Genomic DNA, 20,196 nt, shown 5'->3' with positions numbered 1-20,196 from the left:
GATTACTTGATTACCAATATAATCGTTAGTGACAGACCTAATTTGAACTCCTGAAACTGCATTCGCCTTATTAAATTGATCAAAAATAAGAGTAACAACATTTAAAAGATTTCTTTTGGTGGGAAAACAACATTTACAGCATTTTATTTATTTTATTTTATTTTAAAGAATCATTTTCCAGGGAAGTTTTGTTGGAATAAACAGTACTTAAGACTAAACCTGTAATCAAAAATACTGTTGTTTTAATTTAGCATGTTTGTTTAGTATATTTTTGGTCCAATTGTGTGGCTGAGCAATGAAATAATCAGTAATGGAATCATTAAGGAATCATTAAGTCGAATCAGAAGCAGAATTATTGAATTCCGTGTGATTCCCATCCGTATTGTGGAGATTATGAAGTGGATTCGGCAGCGTTTGATTGCCGTCCCAGTGAACAGTGTGATTGCAGTGGATAAATAACAGCCGGCAGCGGTGTGAAGTGCAGCTCATTACCTTAATTACCTCAGGTAACGTAGCAGGATAAACAGTATTGGGGGAATACGATAGTATTGTGCATGTAAATTTGTTTTGCACACTGAAGAAGAGAGAGTTCGGGTAGTTTCGCCAAATTATTAGTGAGTGAATAGACCCGAAGTCTCAGGATGAGAAAAGTTCCCTGAGAAGCAAACTCCGTAGAAGGTCATTCCTGTATTTATGAGCTGCTGTGATGTGATGGATGGAGTGGAAGTCGGGAACGGCAGACAAATCTCCCCGGAAGTCTGGGGTGTTCTGGTGTTATCTTCGTGTAAAACGTTCGGCAGTGTTGATTTGTTGACGTATCTGTAACCGTACTGAATGTCATTGCGGCTGTTGTTTTAGTCACGCCGCTGCTTGTCAAACTATCTTAGTCTCTGCTGATTCGGTGAGAGTGACTAATGAAATTTGTCCCCGTCACCCCGACCCCTGTGCTACAACACCAACTCAATGCACAGTCATTTCCCTAAGAGCTTGAGCAGGCAGAGGCGCTGCGATCGGATTGGCCGGTGGATTAGAGGGCAGACCAGAGGGCGGAGTCAGAGGTTAATCCTCTTCTGTGAAGAACTTAGCGCTGGATGAGGGAGTTCACGTCCGCTTCTCCTTCTCTGGAGGTCACGCGTCCATCTGTCTCTGTCTTCACTCCACATCCTCAGCCAACCACCTGTCTGTACTTTAGGCTTCCATTAAGGACACATAACGCAATTCCTTGGTCACAAACGAGTTTATAAGTAAAAAGGAAAAATACATGAAAGTTTTGAACGTCTGAGACCACTAGTAAAATTGTTTTACTATGTCATTTTTGAATTATAAATGAGCATGATGCTTATATATATATATATATATATATGCTTATATATGTCCTTTTAGCAACACTCAAATTGTCATAGTTAATGTGACAAATTTGCCTGAAGTTTTTTTCTAAATTTAATGTATCTGCAAGTTTATTTTTAGGTTTAAAAAAATCACAGACTTTTGGATCCCCAATTTATTCAGATATTATAATAATGATAATAAATAATACATTATAAAGAAATATATTATATATTATATAATAAATATATATAGCATCTATGGTCTTATATATTACATTGTATTTAATAAAGAAAACAATTAAATATATTAATGCACAGTTTAATATATTATATAGGAGATACATATATATAGGAGATATATATGAGCTTATATATTATGATATATACAATAATAAACAAATTAAATATATTAATGCACATTTCAATCTATTATATAGGTTAATTAAAAATATTTTAATGTTATGAAGATATATTTTATAGATATTTTAAATATATATATGTCACGTTTAGTAAAAGGGTCTGGGTCCAAATGCAGGGAGGAAAAGAATATATTTAATAAACACAAACAAACACAACAAAAAGCCAACACGGCCAGAACTAAACATAAACAGAAACATAAACTGAATAAAGCTAGAAACAAGATCAATAGGCCAGGGAACCAGAGAACCAGAAACAAACCAAACAAAAGACATAAGACAATGCAGACATGAATGCGGAGTGAGTAGTGGGATCTCTTATAGTCCAGATAGTGATTGTGAACAGGTGTGCGTGTAATCAGTGCAAATGACAAGACAAACGTGAACGATCAGGGGAGTACAGTGCAAGGGGAACAGCGACCTCGAGAGGCTGAGGGAAGACCCACAGCCCCGATCATGACAATATAATTATATAATTATATATATATTTTAAATAATATATTTAAAGATGGTTATATATTTCAGTTATCATTTAATTGTGAAACACAGGGGCAACAAAACGGATTTTATATTAGATAGTAACATTTTTCTTACTAGCCATTGTATTTATGTTAGTCAAAATACATTGTATGTATACCTACGTTATATTGCAAAGCCCCTTGTTTAAAAAAAAAAATCATGTGCATTCAATAAGAATCTCATGCTGCAACCACAAAGATAAAAAAAGTTGAAAATGTCACTATTTATGCAACTCTATGATGAGAAGTAAACACTTGTCCTGCTCCGTTGACTGGCCTGTAGAGCGAAGTGTTGACGAGAAGCAAGATTTCATGCTGTAGAGGAAATAACTTCTCCCACCGCCGCCTCACTTCTGATAAGAGCATTAAACGCGTCCTGCGCTCTCATTCACGGCTATCCAAAAACGCTTTCCCTCCGTCTCTCTTCATAGGACTTAGTTAGCAGCTCTTGAAGCAGTTTTAATAGTGCTGCGGAAGTAGAAGTATAAACATCTGTCAGGCAACAACAAAAACATAAAACGGTCCGTATAACTCCTGTGCAATATTTCAAAGTCATCTGAATGAATTTATGGTGTCGTTATTCAGAGTGCTTTGCATAAATGATCAAATGTAAAGACAGAGAAGTTACTGTATCTCTTACTAAATGTCTCTCTATCTCTCTCTCTCTCTCTACAGTGTTTAAGAACGCGGTGTGTAAGGTGTACAGGTTTCAGACGGTGGACAGTAAATGGATGTTGGTTCGGGAGCAGATGGCGGAGTGTACGCTGTCCTTCAGCATCCCAAAGCAGCTCATCGCCCTCTACATTCAGGAGGACACCTGCAGGTAAGAGCTGCTCAGACCGTCACAGCAAACACGACAGAGGAAGTAGTGAAGCAGATGAGACTGTTAAAGCGGCACAAAAAGCAAGGGCTCTACAGTGCCAACCATTTCCATCAAATTTGCGATTGAATAGTAAAAAAATATTTAGGAGCACCAGTGCGACTGACCCGATCAGCATATTTGTGAATTTATGAATTTGATTTACTCATGCCACCTCTGAGCCACATCAAACATGTGAAAATACACCTACAAGCCACGTTTGTGTTCTGTGCCACCTCTGTAGTACAAATTAATTTTAACGCTGCAAATAAAAGTATTAATTTCTTAAAACAATTAAATTTAATGAAATATATATTTTATATATATTTAAATATATATAATATATATATATTAGTGGTGGGCCGTTATCGGCGTTAACGTGCTGCGTTAACGTGAAACTCTTATCGCGCGATAAAAAAAATATCGCCGTTAATCTATTCTCAAATTTGGGTTGGGAGCTGGGTCTAAACTACGAAAGCTATGATGACTTTCACCTTGATAGTTTAACACGGATGTATACCGAAGACTATAGAATATGGTCGCGCGTTTAAGTCTCCTCCGCCAAAACACAGACGGGATCGCGTCGTCCTCTATTCATAAAAACAGAATCTACTATAGCGAAATGCCACGTAAATTCATCGTTTTTTGGATTCATAAATCAAATGTTGGTCAGTCACTTAATTCAAATCGCGATATGGACTAGAGTATGTGAAAACTGAAATGCAAAAAGACCGTTTTAATATGAATCCGATATGTTCCGTTTGCCTAGCTGTATGTATGCATTGCGGAGACGAGCTTTTACTACACGCATACTGAAACACACGTGACGCTCCCGGTAATTTTTGGCATTTTCATCTCACATGAACAGATAAACTCAATCTCCAAAACTGCTGTGAGTGTCACTTTTACCGTTTCATTTGAGAAAACTAGCATCATATCATACTGTATGACACAGAAACTTCACGGCAACCTGTCAAAATAAAAGTATGGTGTAACATGTAATGGGCTGGGTAGGTGTTGACGTTAAAAAAACACAATCTAATAGGGAGAAAAAATAATTTCACTGTTAGTTAGTTAGTACATCTAATTGAACATAATTTATTTTCATAAACAAATTATCATAGAACAGCTTTATGAGCTTTATGATCCATTCTCAAAGACTTTAAGTCATTATTTGGGTAGCACACATATTCTGAATGCCTTCAGCAGGATTCAAATTAGCCATTTTAATCTAGATTAATCTAGATTAATTCCAAGAATTAATCTAGATTAATCTAGATTAAAAAAATTAATCTATGCCCACCCCTAATATATATACATATAAAAAAAATATATATTTAAATATATATATATATATATATATATATATATATATATATATATATATATATACATTTTACCAACCTCAGAATCTTGAAATAATATAAATACTTTGTAATGTTATAAATGTCTTTATTGTAATTTTTTGATCAATTTAATGCAAGCCTTCCTGAATAAATGTATTAATGTCTTAAATTAAATTAAATTAAATTAAATTAAATTAAATTAAATTAAATTAAATTAAATTAAATTAAATTAAATTAAATTAAATTAACAACCCCAAAATCTCTGATTTGTATAAGAGAGAATTAAATTAAATTAAATTAAATTAAATTAAATTAAATTAAATTAAATTAAATTAAATTAAATTAAATTAAATTAAATTAAATTGTGTACGTGTCTTTATGTAAAAAAAAAAATAGCACTCAATTTGCTTTATATTTTTTGGAAACTGTAATACATTTTTTTCAGGATTCTTTGATGAATAGAAACTTCAAAAGAACAGCATTTATTTGAAACAGAAATACTTTTTAATGTTATAAATGTTATAAATTCCAGATTACCAGTATACATTTATTTTAAAAAAATATTCAAAATTAAATTTTATTAAAAATAATAAAATAAAAAAATAAAAATTCAATTTATTTTTATAAATAAAATAAAATAAAATTTAAATAAATTAAATTAAATAATTAAATTAAATTAATAAAAATCTTACCAACCCCAAACTCTTGAACATGCTTTTTTAACAGTATTCATTTCTTTAAAATAAAATAATATAAAATATTCAAAATTAAATTAAATGAAAAATAATAAGATAAAAAATAAAAAAATATTTCGTAAATTAAATTAAATTAAATTAAATTAAATTAAATTACATTAAATTACATTAAATTAAATTAAGCGCTTGTTTAGTGAGGGTTTATTTCAGAGATGGAAATGGCTGTTTTATAAATGTCCTTATTGTATTTTTTAAAATTCAATTTAATCCATGTATTCCAGATTAACAGTATACATTTCTTTAAAATAAAATAAAATAAAATATTCAAAATTAAATTTAATTAAAAATAATCAAATATAAAAATAAAAATTCAATTGATTTCACAAATAAAATAAAATAAAATTGAATTAAATTAAAATAAATAAAATAAAATAATTAAATTAAATTAAATTAAATTAAATTAATAAAAATCTTACCAACCCCAAACTCTTGAGCATGCTTTTTAAAACAGTATTCATTTTTTTAAAATTAAATTAAATTAAATATTCAAAATTAAATTAAATGAAAAATAATAAGATAAAAATAAAAATTCTATTTATTTCATAAATTAAATTAAATTAAATTAATTAAAATCTTACCAACCCCAAATGTTAAAATACTTTTTTTGTTTTGTCCAAGATAGAATTTGAAAAGCTCAGAAAAAAATACTAAACTTTCTTCTTTGTGTAAAAAAAAATATCATTCAGTTTCAGCAGATATTTGATATGATCTGAAATCAGCATAAAACATTCAACTTTGTTGTCGTCATGATCAATCAGCAGGTCTTGTAGTTTTTTTTGTTTGTTTTTTTGTTTTTTTTCCCTGCGGGAGAATCAACAAGCAGCAAAAATATAGAACTAGTACAGAATTATGATTTTCCTATTATTGTGATTTATACAATATACATATACTGTAGTAAATTTGTTTCATAAGTAGCTTTAAAGGGATAGTTCACCTAAAAAACAGTCGCTGTCATCATTTACTCAACTTTGTTTTCATGCTTCAGAGTTTCTCCTTTATGTTTGATGGCAAGATTTAAAACCAATTCGGTTTCCAGATCTGCATGATGGTCCAATGGAAACTCCCTGTATGAAAGTCACTTGTGAAGTCCATTGTGTTTTGATCCAAAATCTGCAGTGTATATCATATAGATGTATGACTGCAAACATGACGGCAGCTGAAGTATGGTGACTGCATTGTGTGGTAAGATCCCTGGCGATTCCCGCTCCTAGAGAACGGGTTCAAGTGTAGGTTGAGCGAAGCTGGAATTGTTTGCGTGAACGAATGCGACACAAAAGGCGGTATGAGTGAGATACGGCGCGCTTGTGGAGCGAGGGTTTATTTCAGAGATGGAAATGGCTGTTTTAGAGCTATACTTAGCCTGCACTAAATTATTCAAGGATGTTTAACACTTCAAAGGAGAGTGCCTGTCCTCTCTCTCGGAAACTCAACCAGCTCTCCCTCTCTCCTGCTTTTCTTTCATTTTACCTTTGCTTTCTCTCTTTCCTTCGTCTCATTGTGGGAGAGTTGTAACCTGAGAGTTAAAGGGAAAATCTAAAAGAGAAAGGAGCCGCGTGGAAACGCGAAGTGAGGAGAACAAGGGCGCGACGCGGGGAACCTTGAGTGGAAGGCTTTCCAAAGCACAGCAGTCAACAATGCACTCCGACACCACGCATAGATGTTTTTTAAGCACACGCACTGCTTAGTTCCTATGCGTTTCAGACAGATGAAGGTGTGATCACAGCTCACTGGAAGAAGAAAGTGACGTGTTTACAGATGCTGCAACAGGAGATGTTTTGGGGTTTCTAAAGCTTGGATGTGACATGACCATCACGGCTCAGTGTGTTGAAGCATGTGCTCTCGGACGTTTCATTAGATTTGAATTTATATTCTACTTTAAGTCTGAAAGTTAGCAGAATTGCAAAAAAAAAAACATCAACACTAATATACCTTATACCTGATTATTAAGCATACGTTCCGTAAATGTATTTTAATTTTTAATTTTTTTATTTAATTAGTTTTATTTTATTTTTATTATAATAATTATTTTATTTAATAATTGTATTAAAGATATGCATATTTTATCATGCGTCAATATATTTAATGTGCAATAAAATTATTAAAATAATATTAATATTAATTAGATATAAATATTTTCCCCTTTATTTACATATTTTTGTATAGTATTGCATTTATCGATCCAATTTTTCACAATTATCATCAAAACATATATATATATATATATATATATATATATATATTATTTTATGTATCAGAAATGTGTATTTTCTAATGTATTATATTTTATTTTATACATGTACTTTGTTAGTAATGTAATTGTTCATATAATAATATATACTGTATAATATACTGCATATACGTGTTTTATATTGCATTTAATGATATGATAATATATATGCAATGATCAACAAGTACATACATTTATATTTTCATTTAAAAATTTTCGAATTGTATTAATTGTTAATTTATTAATTTGCAAAACTGTATAAATGTGCAATTTTTTTATTTACAATTTTCTAACAATTATAAGATATATTAAACATTTATAATATATTTAATATATTATAAAGTAAAATATAAAATTATAAAGAAAAATATATATTTTTTATTAATGTAACTACATTAATGTAATATTGTATACTATATTGTACCTACACAATGATCATCAACATACGTTTATATTTGTTATTTATTATTGTTTATTTGTATTAATTTACTAAACATTACATTTCGTATATTAATAAATTCATCTTTTATATTTTTTTGTATTAATATAGCTGTATAAATGTGTGTATTTTAGTTTACTGTGTATTTAATATTTACTATTTATTTAATAAATTAATAATAAAATGTCATATTTTTATATGTGTTTAGCATATCTGAAAACATTGTGGACATTTCTTAATTCATGAATTAGCTAAATATTACATTACATATTTTAATGAATTTACCTTTTATACTTTTGTATTAATGTAACTGTATAAATGTGTGCATTTTAATTTACTATTTTCTAACAATTATCAATTAAATAATTATTAAACTTATATAAATATATTAAATATTAAACTTGCGTAATATATTTAAAAGCACATTATGTAGTATATAATATATTATGATTTTAATAATGAAATGTATTTTTTTTATTTGTTAAGCTTATCTCATAACATTGCTAAATATTACATTTAATATATTAATGAATTGACCTTTTATATTTGTATTAATGTAACTGTATTTTAATTTACTGCTTTTTAACAACTATTAATTATATTAAACTTTTGTAATATATTTAAAATGGTATTATATAGTATGTATTACTATATTATAATTGTAATATTGTAATATAATACTTTTAGATTTTTTTAAGGATATCCAAAAACATGGACATTTTGCTGTAAATGGCAAAATGTGAAAACAAACATTTGTTATTAAACTTTATTTATTATGTTAAAACAAACAATTTTATTTTTTATTTTTTTATCTCAGCTTTGGACTTAGTCAAATATGTCTAATCAGGGAAAAAAATACTTATTCTGCATCTTCATCAGATAATAAATAGGCAATTAGTTACAAAACTTTTTGAATTCACTCTTGTAAACTGAATGGAGTCAGTTCTTAAATTTTTTTGCCCAATCCCAGCACTAAAGGCTAGACGAAACTGTGCTGAACCATTTGTGATCTTGTTTCCCACCGCAGAGCAACAAGCTAAACAATCTCACGGCTTAATTTGCTCTTTGTTTCCGTCTCTAGCTCTTTCCCCAGAGCTTCTGGTTTTATGCACATGCAAAACACTTCTCAGCATGCAGCATTATCAGCGGCAACTTCCCCAAAGTCGACAGGTATTAGCATAGGCACGTTTTCATCTGCAACAAATCATTGTACGCCGGTCCGCGCCGCGAGTGTGTGTTTGGCCATTGAAGAATCTGAGATCATTAACTCGGCGAGACACACATTCCCAGACTGGAGCTCCCATAGATCAGACCCTGCTAAGCAATTATCATCATGTGTGCATTATTCAGCGAGGCTATTTGGCCTCAACACCTGCTCTCCCCGCTACAGACAGGTAACTCCAGCAGCCATTTCTATCCCTAGACATCTAATTATCGGCCCGGGCGCCGCGTTCACCTTTAAGCCCATTTCAGATGCTTTTGTTGCTTCTGGTTTAACCACAATTGCATACGATTCAAAGGAAAGAGATGTCATGTTTGGAAAAACTAAGAAATCGAATGCGCTACGATGCTGATGTTTTATCATTAGTGGTGTTTGCTGCTACTGTTGTGACTCTCATCCGCCCACAACAATGGGAAAACTCGTATTAACTTCAGCAATTGTCAAACGCTAGTGTTTGTTTATTGTGAATGAGACCTTTTGTCCACTTTTGTTTTGCTGTATTCATTTGCGCTTTCATCGGACTGACGTCAGTGGAAATTCACTGCATGTGTCCTTCAAAACCTCATCTTTTTTTGTGTAGTGCACATTCCTGCTCTTGTTTATTTTGCATGATTCATCGGTGCAACTAATTCAAAAAAAAATGTGCAGAATCTTCATGTTTTCATAGATTTTTATGAAAAACATAAACTGTTCACATCGAAAGTGACTTTCTTTGTCGGTTGACGTCACTGTTTTATTTTCTGTTTATGCAGTTCCTGACCTGTGGCTGTTTTCCTCACCAAGTAGCTGAAATTACATCCCATATTGACAGTTAAATGGGTTTTAAATGCCATCATGTTGACTCTTCAGAAGTCAGACTTTGAAAACCGAGGGTTTAAGTTTAAAGTAGTTAGGTCCAATTAGCCCCCTGCTGGACAGTACGTTACATTATTATATGATGCAAGTGCGTAATATACATTCTTTTTTTTATTTTGCCTTATTTTTTCCTGTCTACTGTCTTTGAAGAAATAAAATAGCAAATATTTAATCTTAATATGTGATGCAAGCGCCCAACATGTATTCATTTTGTTTTGTTATTATTTTGCTTTATTTTTTGCATAAATTTGCCTTATTTTTTGCCTGTCTTATGTCTTTGATTAAATAAAATAGCATACATGTAGTTTTATTATATGATGCAAGTGCCCAATATGTATTGCTTTATTTGTTTATTATTATTATTATTATTATTATTTAGCTTTGGTTTTTTGCATACATTTGCCTTATTTGTCCCTATCTGCTGTCCTTGAAGATATAAAATAGCAAGTATTTAATTGTATAATATAATTCAAGTGCCCAATGTGAATTCATTATTTTTTAAATATTTTTTTTGCTTTATTTTTATTAATTTATTTATTGCATAATTTTGCCTTATTTTTTTCCCTGCCTGCTGTCCTTGAAAACAATAAAATAGCAAGTATTTAATTTTGCAAGCACCCAACATTTATTAATTTTTTATTTTTATTATCATTTTTGCTTTATTTTTTGCATAAATTTGCCCTATTTTTTCCATGTCTGCTGTCCTTGAAGAAATAAAATAGCAAGTATTTAATTTTATTATTTGATTAATTTACTCGTTTTTTATTTGTATTATTGTTTTTCTTTATTTTTTTGCAAAGAATTGCCTTATTTGTCCCTGTCTGCTGTCTTTGAAAAATAAACTAGCGAATATTTAATTTTATTATTTGATTCATGTATTCGTTTTTTATTTTTATTATTATTTTTCTTTATTTTTTGCAAAAAAATTGCAAAATTTGATTTGTTTTTTCTCTGTCTGTTGTCTTTGCAGAAATAAAATTGCAAGTGTTTAATTTTATGATATGATGCAAGTGGCCAACATGTATTAATTATTTTAAAATATTTCTTTGCTTTGGTTTTTGCATGAATTTGCTTTATTTTGTCCCTGTCTGCTGTCTTTGTATTCAATTTTATGATATGATGCAAGTGCCCAATTATTTTGTTTTATTTATTCATTTATTTTTGCATACATTTGCCTTATTTTTTCCTGTCTTTGAAAAAATAAAACAGCAAATATTTAATTTTATTATATGATGCAAGTGGCCAGTATGTATTTTTTATTATTATCATCACTATTATTATTTTGCTTTATTTTTTTGTGTATATTTGCCTTCTTTTTACCCTGTCTGCTTTTTGAAGAAATAAAATGGCAAATATTCAATTTTATTATATGATGCAAGTGCCCAGTATGTAGTTTTTTTATTATCACTATTATTATTTAGCCTTATTTTTTGTTTTATATTTGCCTTATTTTTACCCTGTCTGCTTTTTGAAGAAATAAAATAGCATATATTTATTTTTATTTCATGATGCCAGTGCCCAAGTAATTTAAAAAATTTTTTTGTTTTTTGCAAAAAAAAAAATTGCCTTATTTTTTCCCTGCCTGCTGTCTTTGACATCTCCGTTGAGGTTCATGTGTGTTCATGTAATACCATCAGCCAGTCAGTGTTGTCATGATGTCATTTTCCCGCGGCTACAGAATGATTAGTCACATGACTTTCACATTTAAAAGATGCATCATGCAGGTCGCGTACGTCCAGAGGGGATAAGAAACTGTCATTGAGATGAATGCCAAACCTAACTGATAACTCTCATTCCCCACGCTTTATATACCTATTTGCTTGCAGTGATCATATTAGCTGAAGGGCTGCACTGAGTCTCATTTTTCCTTCACATTCATACTTTGACATTGACAGCCTGTATACACAGGTTTTGGCAGAAGAAAGCGGCATTTCGGGACAATATTAAATGGCATAATTTGTCATCTAACTCTCCAAATCATGTTTTGGCAATATTTGTGTTGATTAACTCCGAGGTCAGTGCATTTTGTAGTGTCTTCATCAGTGCATTACTGCACTCAAAGGTACTTTAGCTGTCGTTAATTACTATTCCCGTCACATTTTTTAAATTGACGGCAGACACAAAGCCTCCGGTGATTTCAAGCGAACGGCGGCAGTAACGCACCATGAAATGAAGGCTTCAGAGTGGCCGCTTCCTCGACAGGCCGCCGAAACGACATCTAGACATAATTCCAGTGCTCTCATCTCTCGTCTGACAAACTCTTGTTTTTTATTTTGACTCCAGTAGCACTCCTCGATCTATTGTTTCAGCTCTGCTCTTTATCACTATGTCTTTCTTTCACCCAAACCCCAATAAAATATGAAACAGAAGTTTCCTCCGCTTCCTCTCCGCATGCGTTCTTTCCGCTACAAATCTCTTTTTTATTATCGCCGCCGCTCCACCCAAAGCACATTCTGATAAAGCGACATTACAATTCAAGTCGGAGCTTTTGAACAAAACAAGATGGTAGATATGATGCTTTTTTTAAGTGGCTCGACAACTTCGGCACACGATCTTCTCAGACTTTTAACAGCTCTTGCTCGGCATGAAGTAATAACAATTTCTTTGCGCCTATTTCCTTAGATAACCATTGTTTGACAATGAGAACAAGACCGGAATAGATCATTCTGAAGGCCTCGGTGTCTTTTGAAAGAGACTGACTGTAATTTGTACCTGTAATAGCCACTTGTCCTGTTCAACCTTTGAAAATATCTCCTCGTCCGCATGCACTTCAGACGTCAGTTCTTTAACATCAAGGACAGTTGACCTAAAAATGAAAACTGAAAATATAAAAGAAGCATTTTCATATTTTGAAATATATCATTTGTGTCCATGCAATGAAAGTCAATGGGGTCCAACTTTGTTGGTTTGTCCCCCATTGACTTCCATTCTTCACAAGGTCTTCTGATTTCTGAAGGATCATGTGACACTGAAGACTAAAGTAAGGATGCTGAAAATTCAGCTTTGAATCACAGAAATAAATTACATTTTTACAACATATTAAAATAGAAACTAGTTATATTAAATTGTAATAATATTTCACAATATTGCTATTTTTACTGTATTTTGATGAATTGAATGCAGCCTTGGTGATCAAAATAGTCTACTTTTTTATAATTAAAAAACCTCACCAATCACAAACTTTATTTCTCAATATAACATCAATTTAGCACTTTTGTTAACCCAAGGTTATATCAGGCTTTTATTTTTTTTTACAACACATAAGAAGACCTTGTGAAGAATGGAAGTCAATGGGGTCCAACTTTGACTTTTGAAAGAAGTCTATTAAAAATAAAATAATAATATTGTGAAATATTATTACAATTTAATATAACTGGTTTCTATTTTGATATATAGTAAAATGTAATTTGTTTCTGTGATGCAAAGCTGAATTTTCAGCATCATTACTGCAGTCTTTAGCGTCACATGATCCTTCAGAAATCATTCTAATATGCGGATTTGATGCTTAAGAAACATTTTTGATTATTATCAATGTTGAAAACAGTTGTATTGAAAAAATTAACATTCATAATTTTGTATAAGCATGTTTTTAGCATGACTGATGTCAAAACATGCTAAACATGTTAAACATTCTGAATATTGAGAACATTTTAACTGTTTCTAATTTTTTAGCCTGTAGTTAGCATGTTTATATCATATTTTAGCATGTTCCCTGCTGATAAAGAAAACAATATAAACCATCACAGAATTTGTAATGGTTTTACTGGTTATAATGGAAATTGTACTGGTTTTAATGTAAACTGTAATGGTGCCTGTTGGTCTCTATCAGTAATTGGTCACCTTCAATTGCTGGCTTGTTAAAACCACTAAATCCTAATGGAATATGTCTCTAAACACACTATAGGAAACCATTCTTTAATGGTTAGAAATTAATGGTTTGTAATGTTTGTAATGGTATTGGTTTTTGAATAGTTTGATATATTGTAACATTTTATTTCTGTGATGCAAAGCTGAATTTTCAGCATCATTACTTCAGTCTTCAGCGTCACATGATCCTTCAGAAGTTAGTCTAATATGCGGATTTGATGCTTAAGAAGCGTTTCTGATTATTATCAATGTTGAAAACAGTTGTATTGAACAAAATGAACATTGATAATTTTCAGTTTGGTGATCTTAGTGCCATAGAATTCACACACTTTGGCTGAAAATGTCAAGGATATGATACAGGATTATTAGGGGAAAAAGAAAAAAAAGGAAAAAAGAAATAGCATTGGGATCTGCTCTTACCTTTCAATAGAAACAATAATCACTCTTTTCTGCTCTTTTCTTTCACTTCTTGTCACCTTTGGCTCCTTTTGAAGATGCTAATCACATTTCTGAAATTATTAGTATCACAGAGACTTTGAATTTACATGGAAATTAATCATTGCTCCCTTTGGGAAAGCCCTCAACAATTAAAGATTCCTGAGCCTTTTATTAATGAGACTTGGCTCTGTCAGTCTGCGTGGAGAGATAAGAGCCTGTAACGTATGTAAATCTGCAGTGGTGTTTCGCAGGAAACAGCTGCACACCTCACATGACGACATGACGACACAAAACACAGCAAGTCGAATAAAAAAGCTTCTCAGCATGGCACTTTAAGAGAAAGTCTATGCGTAAGTGCTGATGAATGAGACTGAACGAGTGAATTTCACTTGTTGAATTGCTCCAGGGGACAGAAATAGCCTGTGATCCCTTTTCAAAGTCTCAATGAAAGCAAAAGTATTTCTCGCATCTAGAGATTTAAAGGGGTCATATAATGAGGAATTCAGTGTTTCTTGGTTGGAGAAAACGTGACATTCAGAACTCAAAACTCAACATTTCTGAGCATGTATGTGTGAAAATACTCGAAAAACAACTTGTTTTGTACTTTTCCAACTTTTTGATGTCAGTAATGCCAATAAAGTTGAGTTAAAGCTTATTTTCGACAATATCCCTGATTGTTTCAGTCTCATAGCAGTCTGAAGGGTGTTCGCATTCGCGAGGATGTGATGTTTGATGAATCTGTCTGAGCCTAATGTGAGTTTAAGGCAGCAGATATGTTGTTATTGAAGGATGGAGCACTTAAAACTATATCAGATCTGACAGCAAAACCACACATCACAAGTTTCACATGTTTTCATTGAAGTCTTTAAGTCACAACTGCAAAAAAAATGTTCAGACTGAGTGTACAATGCATATGAAAACCTAAAATATTCCAGCATTTCATGTGTTCTTGCTTGCATTGGAGCACGATGCTCTACATCTCAAATCATGCAGGAGAACATGGTCATCAGGTTTTGATCAAGTCCGCTCCAGTGCTGCTGTCATCACAGCAAAAATTGGCATTTTGAGTGCAGAGTACATTTGTTACGGCTTTCAGATGTTTGGATGTTGAGCAGGAACAGTAACAACTTTATGAGAAAAGATGGAAATAACTTTAAAAGCTCAAATTTTGAAGGATTTTACTTAAAGTCAACGAACAAGCTAACATGGTTTAGCACATTGTTTTGCAATGTTTCTAGAATGATTTAGCAAAATTTGCAGTTTTGTCACATTGCTAATTTGCCAAGTGTTTTACCTTGTGGCCATCATGTTTATAGCATATTTTAACATTGTTAGCATGTTTCTAGAATGTTCTATTGTGTTTTGACACATTTAACATGTTTGACTATGTGGCTAGCATGTTTCTAGTATATTTTAGCATTGGTAAGATGTTTCTATTAAGTTTTACCATGTGGATATAATGTTCTTAGCATGTTTTATTTGTTTCTAACACTTTAACACATTGCCAACATGTTTTACCATGTGGCTAGCATGTTTCTAGCATAGTTCAACATTTGTTAGCATGTATCTAGTATATTTTAATGTGTTTTAAACATATTTTAATACATTGCTAACATGTTTTACCATGTGGCTAGCATGTTTCTAGTGTATTTTGGCAAACTGTTATCCTATTAACATGCTAGCAACAAACAGTTGAACATACAGTATTTTAACATGTTTTACCACGTGGTTAACATTTTTCTAACAAATTGTTACCATGTTAGCACATTTTACCATGTTTTGTAGTTTGTTTCAACATGTTTCTAGCATGTTTCAGCATATTTGAAAATTGTTAGCATGTTTATAGTATGTTGTAATGTGTTTATAACAATCTAAGACATTCGTGACATGTTTTAACATATTTTAACACATTGCTAACATGTTTTACCATGTGGCTAGCATGTTTCTAGTGTATTTTGGCAAACTGTTATCATATTAACATGCTAGCAACAAACAGTTGAACATACAGTGTTTTAACATGTTTTACCACGTGGTTAACATTTTTCTAACAAATTGTTACCATGTTAGCACATTTTACCATGTTTTGTAGTTTGTTTCAACATGTTTCTAGCATGTTTCAGCATATTTGAAAATTGTTAGCATGTTTATAGTATGTTGTAATGTGTTTATAACAATCTAAGACATTCGTGACATGTTTTAACATATTTTAACACATTGCTAACATGTTTTACCATGTGGCTAGTATGTTTCTAGTGTATTTTGGCAAACTGTTACCATGTTGTTAACATTTTTATACATTACTAGCATTTTTAGCATACAGAATGTTTTAGAATGTTTTACCATGTGGTTAACATGTTTCTAGTATGTTTAATGTGTTTTAACATATTTTAACACATTTCTAACATGTTTTACCATGTAACTAACATGTTGTAGCAGATTTTGACCAACTGTTACCATGTTCTTAACATTTTTACACAGTACTAACATTTTTAGCATATAGTATTTTAGCCCATTGCTAACATGTTTTACCACATAGCTGGTGCCATGTTTCTAGCATGTTTTAACAAATTGTTACCATATTGTTACTAACATTTTTAGCATTTGTTTAACCTATAATAACACATTATTAGCATGTTTTTAGTTTGTTTTAACATGTTTCTGGCATGCTTTTGCATCTTGTATGATCACATGTTTTAACGTGTTTTATTATGTTGCTAACATGTGGCGCATGTTTAAATATGATATTGCTAATGTTTTAACACATTAGGGTTAGGGTTAACACATTGCTAACATTTGTAGAACATCTTTAAACATGTTTTAGCATGACTGCTGTTAAAACATTGAATATTGAGAACATTTTAACTGCGTGTTTGAACATGTTTCTAGCTAAATTTAGCACGTTCCCAGTTAAAAAACAAACAAACAATAGAAACAATTGCAGAATTTGTAATGGTTTTACTGGTTCTAATGGGAGTTCTGGTTTTAATGGAAACTTTAATGGTTGGTCTCTTCTGGTAATTGGTCTCCTTCAATTGCTGGCTTGTTAAAACCACTAAATCCTAATGGAATATGTCCCAAAACACACACAGGAAACCATTTTTTAATGGTTTTAGTGGTTAAAAGTTGATGTTTGTAATGTTTGTAATAGTGGAAACAATTGGGATTTCTATGATGTTTTCAGCAGGGTTTTAGGCTTATTTAGTGTGTTGCAGGCTAGGCTTTGCTAGTGATATGACAGCTTAAATACTCCATAGCCGTTATTGTATGAAAGTTTTCACCCCCTCATCGAAAAACTGCAAAGTTGGGCCTGTTTGCAAGTCTAAGCTAATATGTGAAGTCAAGCCAACATAATGATGATTGATTTATGTTGTGCTCCACAGGATACAGGAGCTGAAAGATCTAGGAGAGCTCTCTCCACACTGGGACAACCTGCGGAAGGACGTGATCTCTCGCTACGACCAGATCATCAAAGAATACCAGGACACGCTGGCCGAGCTGGAGAAACTTACTGGTAGGCTTTAGACGCAATGAACCACAATGTCAAACACACACACACACATACACGTACACATAATATTCAGCCTTTCTCATTTTGCATGCATGAGACTTTATCCAGTGCAAACAGTTTCTGCAATTTGCATGCGACATCACACACAATTGATCAGCAGTACGGGTTGTAAAAGCATGATTTTTTGTGTCCAGCCGCATTCATGCAGAATTTCTTAGTTCATCAAATTTTCATACGCAGCTCACAGTTAGCTGTCACATTCAATGCGACGTTAAACTCGCATGGATGCACGTTGCTTGTTCGGAACAAGCAGGCGGAAAGTGTGCGCTTTCAAAGCTGCCTCTATTGCATTAGTCTTATAAAGCTTGTTTACAGTAAATACATATTTGTCACTTTCAATAAGATGCACAGTAGTGTTGCCTTTTGTGTGCAGGAGCAATGCAGCCATATAAACTAAACTTGAATCGACTGAAAAATGGATGAAAGAGTCTGATTTCATTCCGCTTTTCAGAAGCACATAAGCCAAAATGACAAATAAGACATTGCCGCAGTGCATTCTGCAACAGCGATGGCCATGTAAGCGGTATATGTCTCTGCCGGTTGACACATTGCTACTGTCACGCGGTATGTCCCGTCATCTCGCCCCGGCTCTAGCATGATCCATATTGCTGGAGAAAAAAATAAAACGAAGCACAAAATGGCAGTATTTGTCAGCCGTGTCCTGCCTCACACCGAGCAAAAAATAGTCATTGATGATCTTGCCCTTCTAATCAGCCATGACGGGCTGAAAAACTGATCTGCTTGATCGATTGACCCATTACTGAGGCTTATATTCAGGGATGAAATTGTGCAGGCTTGTGTTTTGCCATCTGAGCGGTGTTGACGTGTCCCTCCCTGAAGGAGGAGAGCAGAGACGGCGAGATCTCAGGTTATTCTGCCTCTCGACAGCCCATGAGTGGCCAGCTGCTACATCGGCCTCTAATCTTGTTTGCGTGTAGCAGACGCCCTGCTCCCTCTCAGCCGCTCCCATCTTGGCTTTTTCCCTTGATATCAGCGACTATGTTTTTGTTTCGTTTTTTGTCTTAGTTGTTCTTCAGAAAATCAGCTTAAAATGAGGTTTCTGTTCAGGAAATGAGTCTTAAAGGGGTTGTGTCCGGTTTTTTGGCCTGTGTTAAATTAGGGGTGGACGATGTGACCAAAATCTAACATCACCATATGCATAATTTTATTTCACGGTAACAATATATATATCACAAAATTTCATAATTCTTGTAACCAGTGTCATAACTAATACTAGCATAAATATAAAAATACAGTTGAGGCCAAAAGTTTACATACTCCTTGCAGAATCTGCAAAAATATTATCAAAATAAGAGGGATTATACAAAATGCATGCTATTTTTTATTTGGTACTAACCTGAATAAGATACTTCACAAGAGAAAATAATAGTTGAATTCAGTGGTGGACACTAACGAAGTAGCTGTACTTCGTTACTGTACTTAAGTACAATTTTCAAGTATCTGTACTTTACTGGAGTAGTTTTATTTTGAGTAACTTTTCCTTTTCCTTAACTACATTCCGAAGCATAAGATCGTACTTTTTACTTAACTACATTTCAAAAACATGTCGTTACTCCTTTAAAATATATCACGTGTTCCGAGACGCAGAAGCGGTGTCTGATTAATGAACAAACTGATTCTTTTCAGTGAACCTGTTAAATCGGTTTGCAAATCGCAACAAACGATTCATTCACGAATTGGACTGATCCAACTGCAGCTGTTCTCGAGTCCACAACTCACTGATTCAAATGAGCCGTTTAGAGCGAGTCTCACTGTCTCACTGATGCTTCGGAAGGAAACACAATGCATTAAGAGTTGCATATATTTTATTTTACAATGCATGAAAACTTTTGAAAAGAATGAAGATGTGTAAATTTCACATTATTATTTTTTTCATTTAGTACTGCCCTTTAGAAGCTACAGAAGATACTTATATGTTCCCCAGAAGTCAAAATAGGTGAAATTTAACATGTTTTAAATTCAAATTCAAAAAGTTTTCATCCCTCCGGCTCTTAATGCATTGATTTTCCTTCTGGAGCATCAGTGAGTGTTTGAACCTTCTGCAATAGTTGCATATGAGTCACTTAGTTGTCCTCAGTGTGAAAAGATGGATCTCAAAATCATACAGTCGTTGTTGGAAAGGGTTCAAATACACAAAAATGCTGAAAAACCAAAGAATTTGTGGGACCTGAATGATTTTTCTGAAGAACAGCAGGTAGTTAAACTGTTCAGGACAAACAAGGGACTCATGAACAACTATCACTAAACAAAAGCACAGCTGTGGATCATTCAGGTAACAACACAGTATACGCCTTATTCAGCCAGCCGCCATTTTGAATCGAAAACGAGGCTGTGAGG

At 32.6% G+C, this 20,196-nt stretch overlaps 1 protein-coding gene across 1 annotated transcript in view; it reads left to right on the top strand.

Annotated features, from left to right (window-relative positions):
- inpp4b (inositol polyphosphate-4-phosphatase type II B) overlaps nucleotides 1–20,196 on the top strand; it is a 115,032-nt gene that overhangs the window by 50,940 nt on the left and 43,896 nt on the right. Inside the window, exons 5-6 of the mRNA XM_073842549.1 lie at nucleotides 2,938–3,085; nucleotides 17,651–17,781. Of these exons, the coding sequence (XP_073698650.1) occupies nucleotides 2,938–3,085; nucleotides 17,651–17,781 (279 nt within the window). The remainder of the gene's footprint in view (nucleotides 1–2,937; nucleotides 3,086–17,650; nucleotides 17,782–20,196) is intronic.

This window comes from Garra rufa, chromosome 6 (assembly GCF_049309525.1).
Source record: "Garra rufa chromosome 6, GarRuf1.0, whole genome shotgun sequence".
Lineage (NCBI taxonomy): Eukaryota > Metazoa > Chordata > Actinopteri > Cypriniformes > Cyprinidae > Garra > Garra rufa.
Note: the sequence above shows the minus strand (reverse complement) of the source record. Positions and strands in the feature narration are given on the sequence as shown.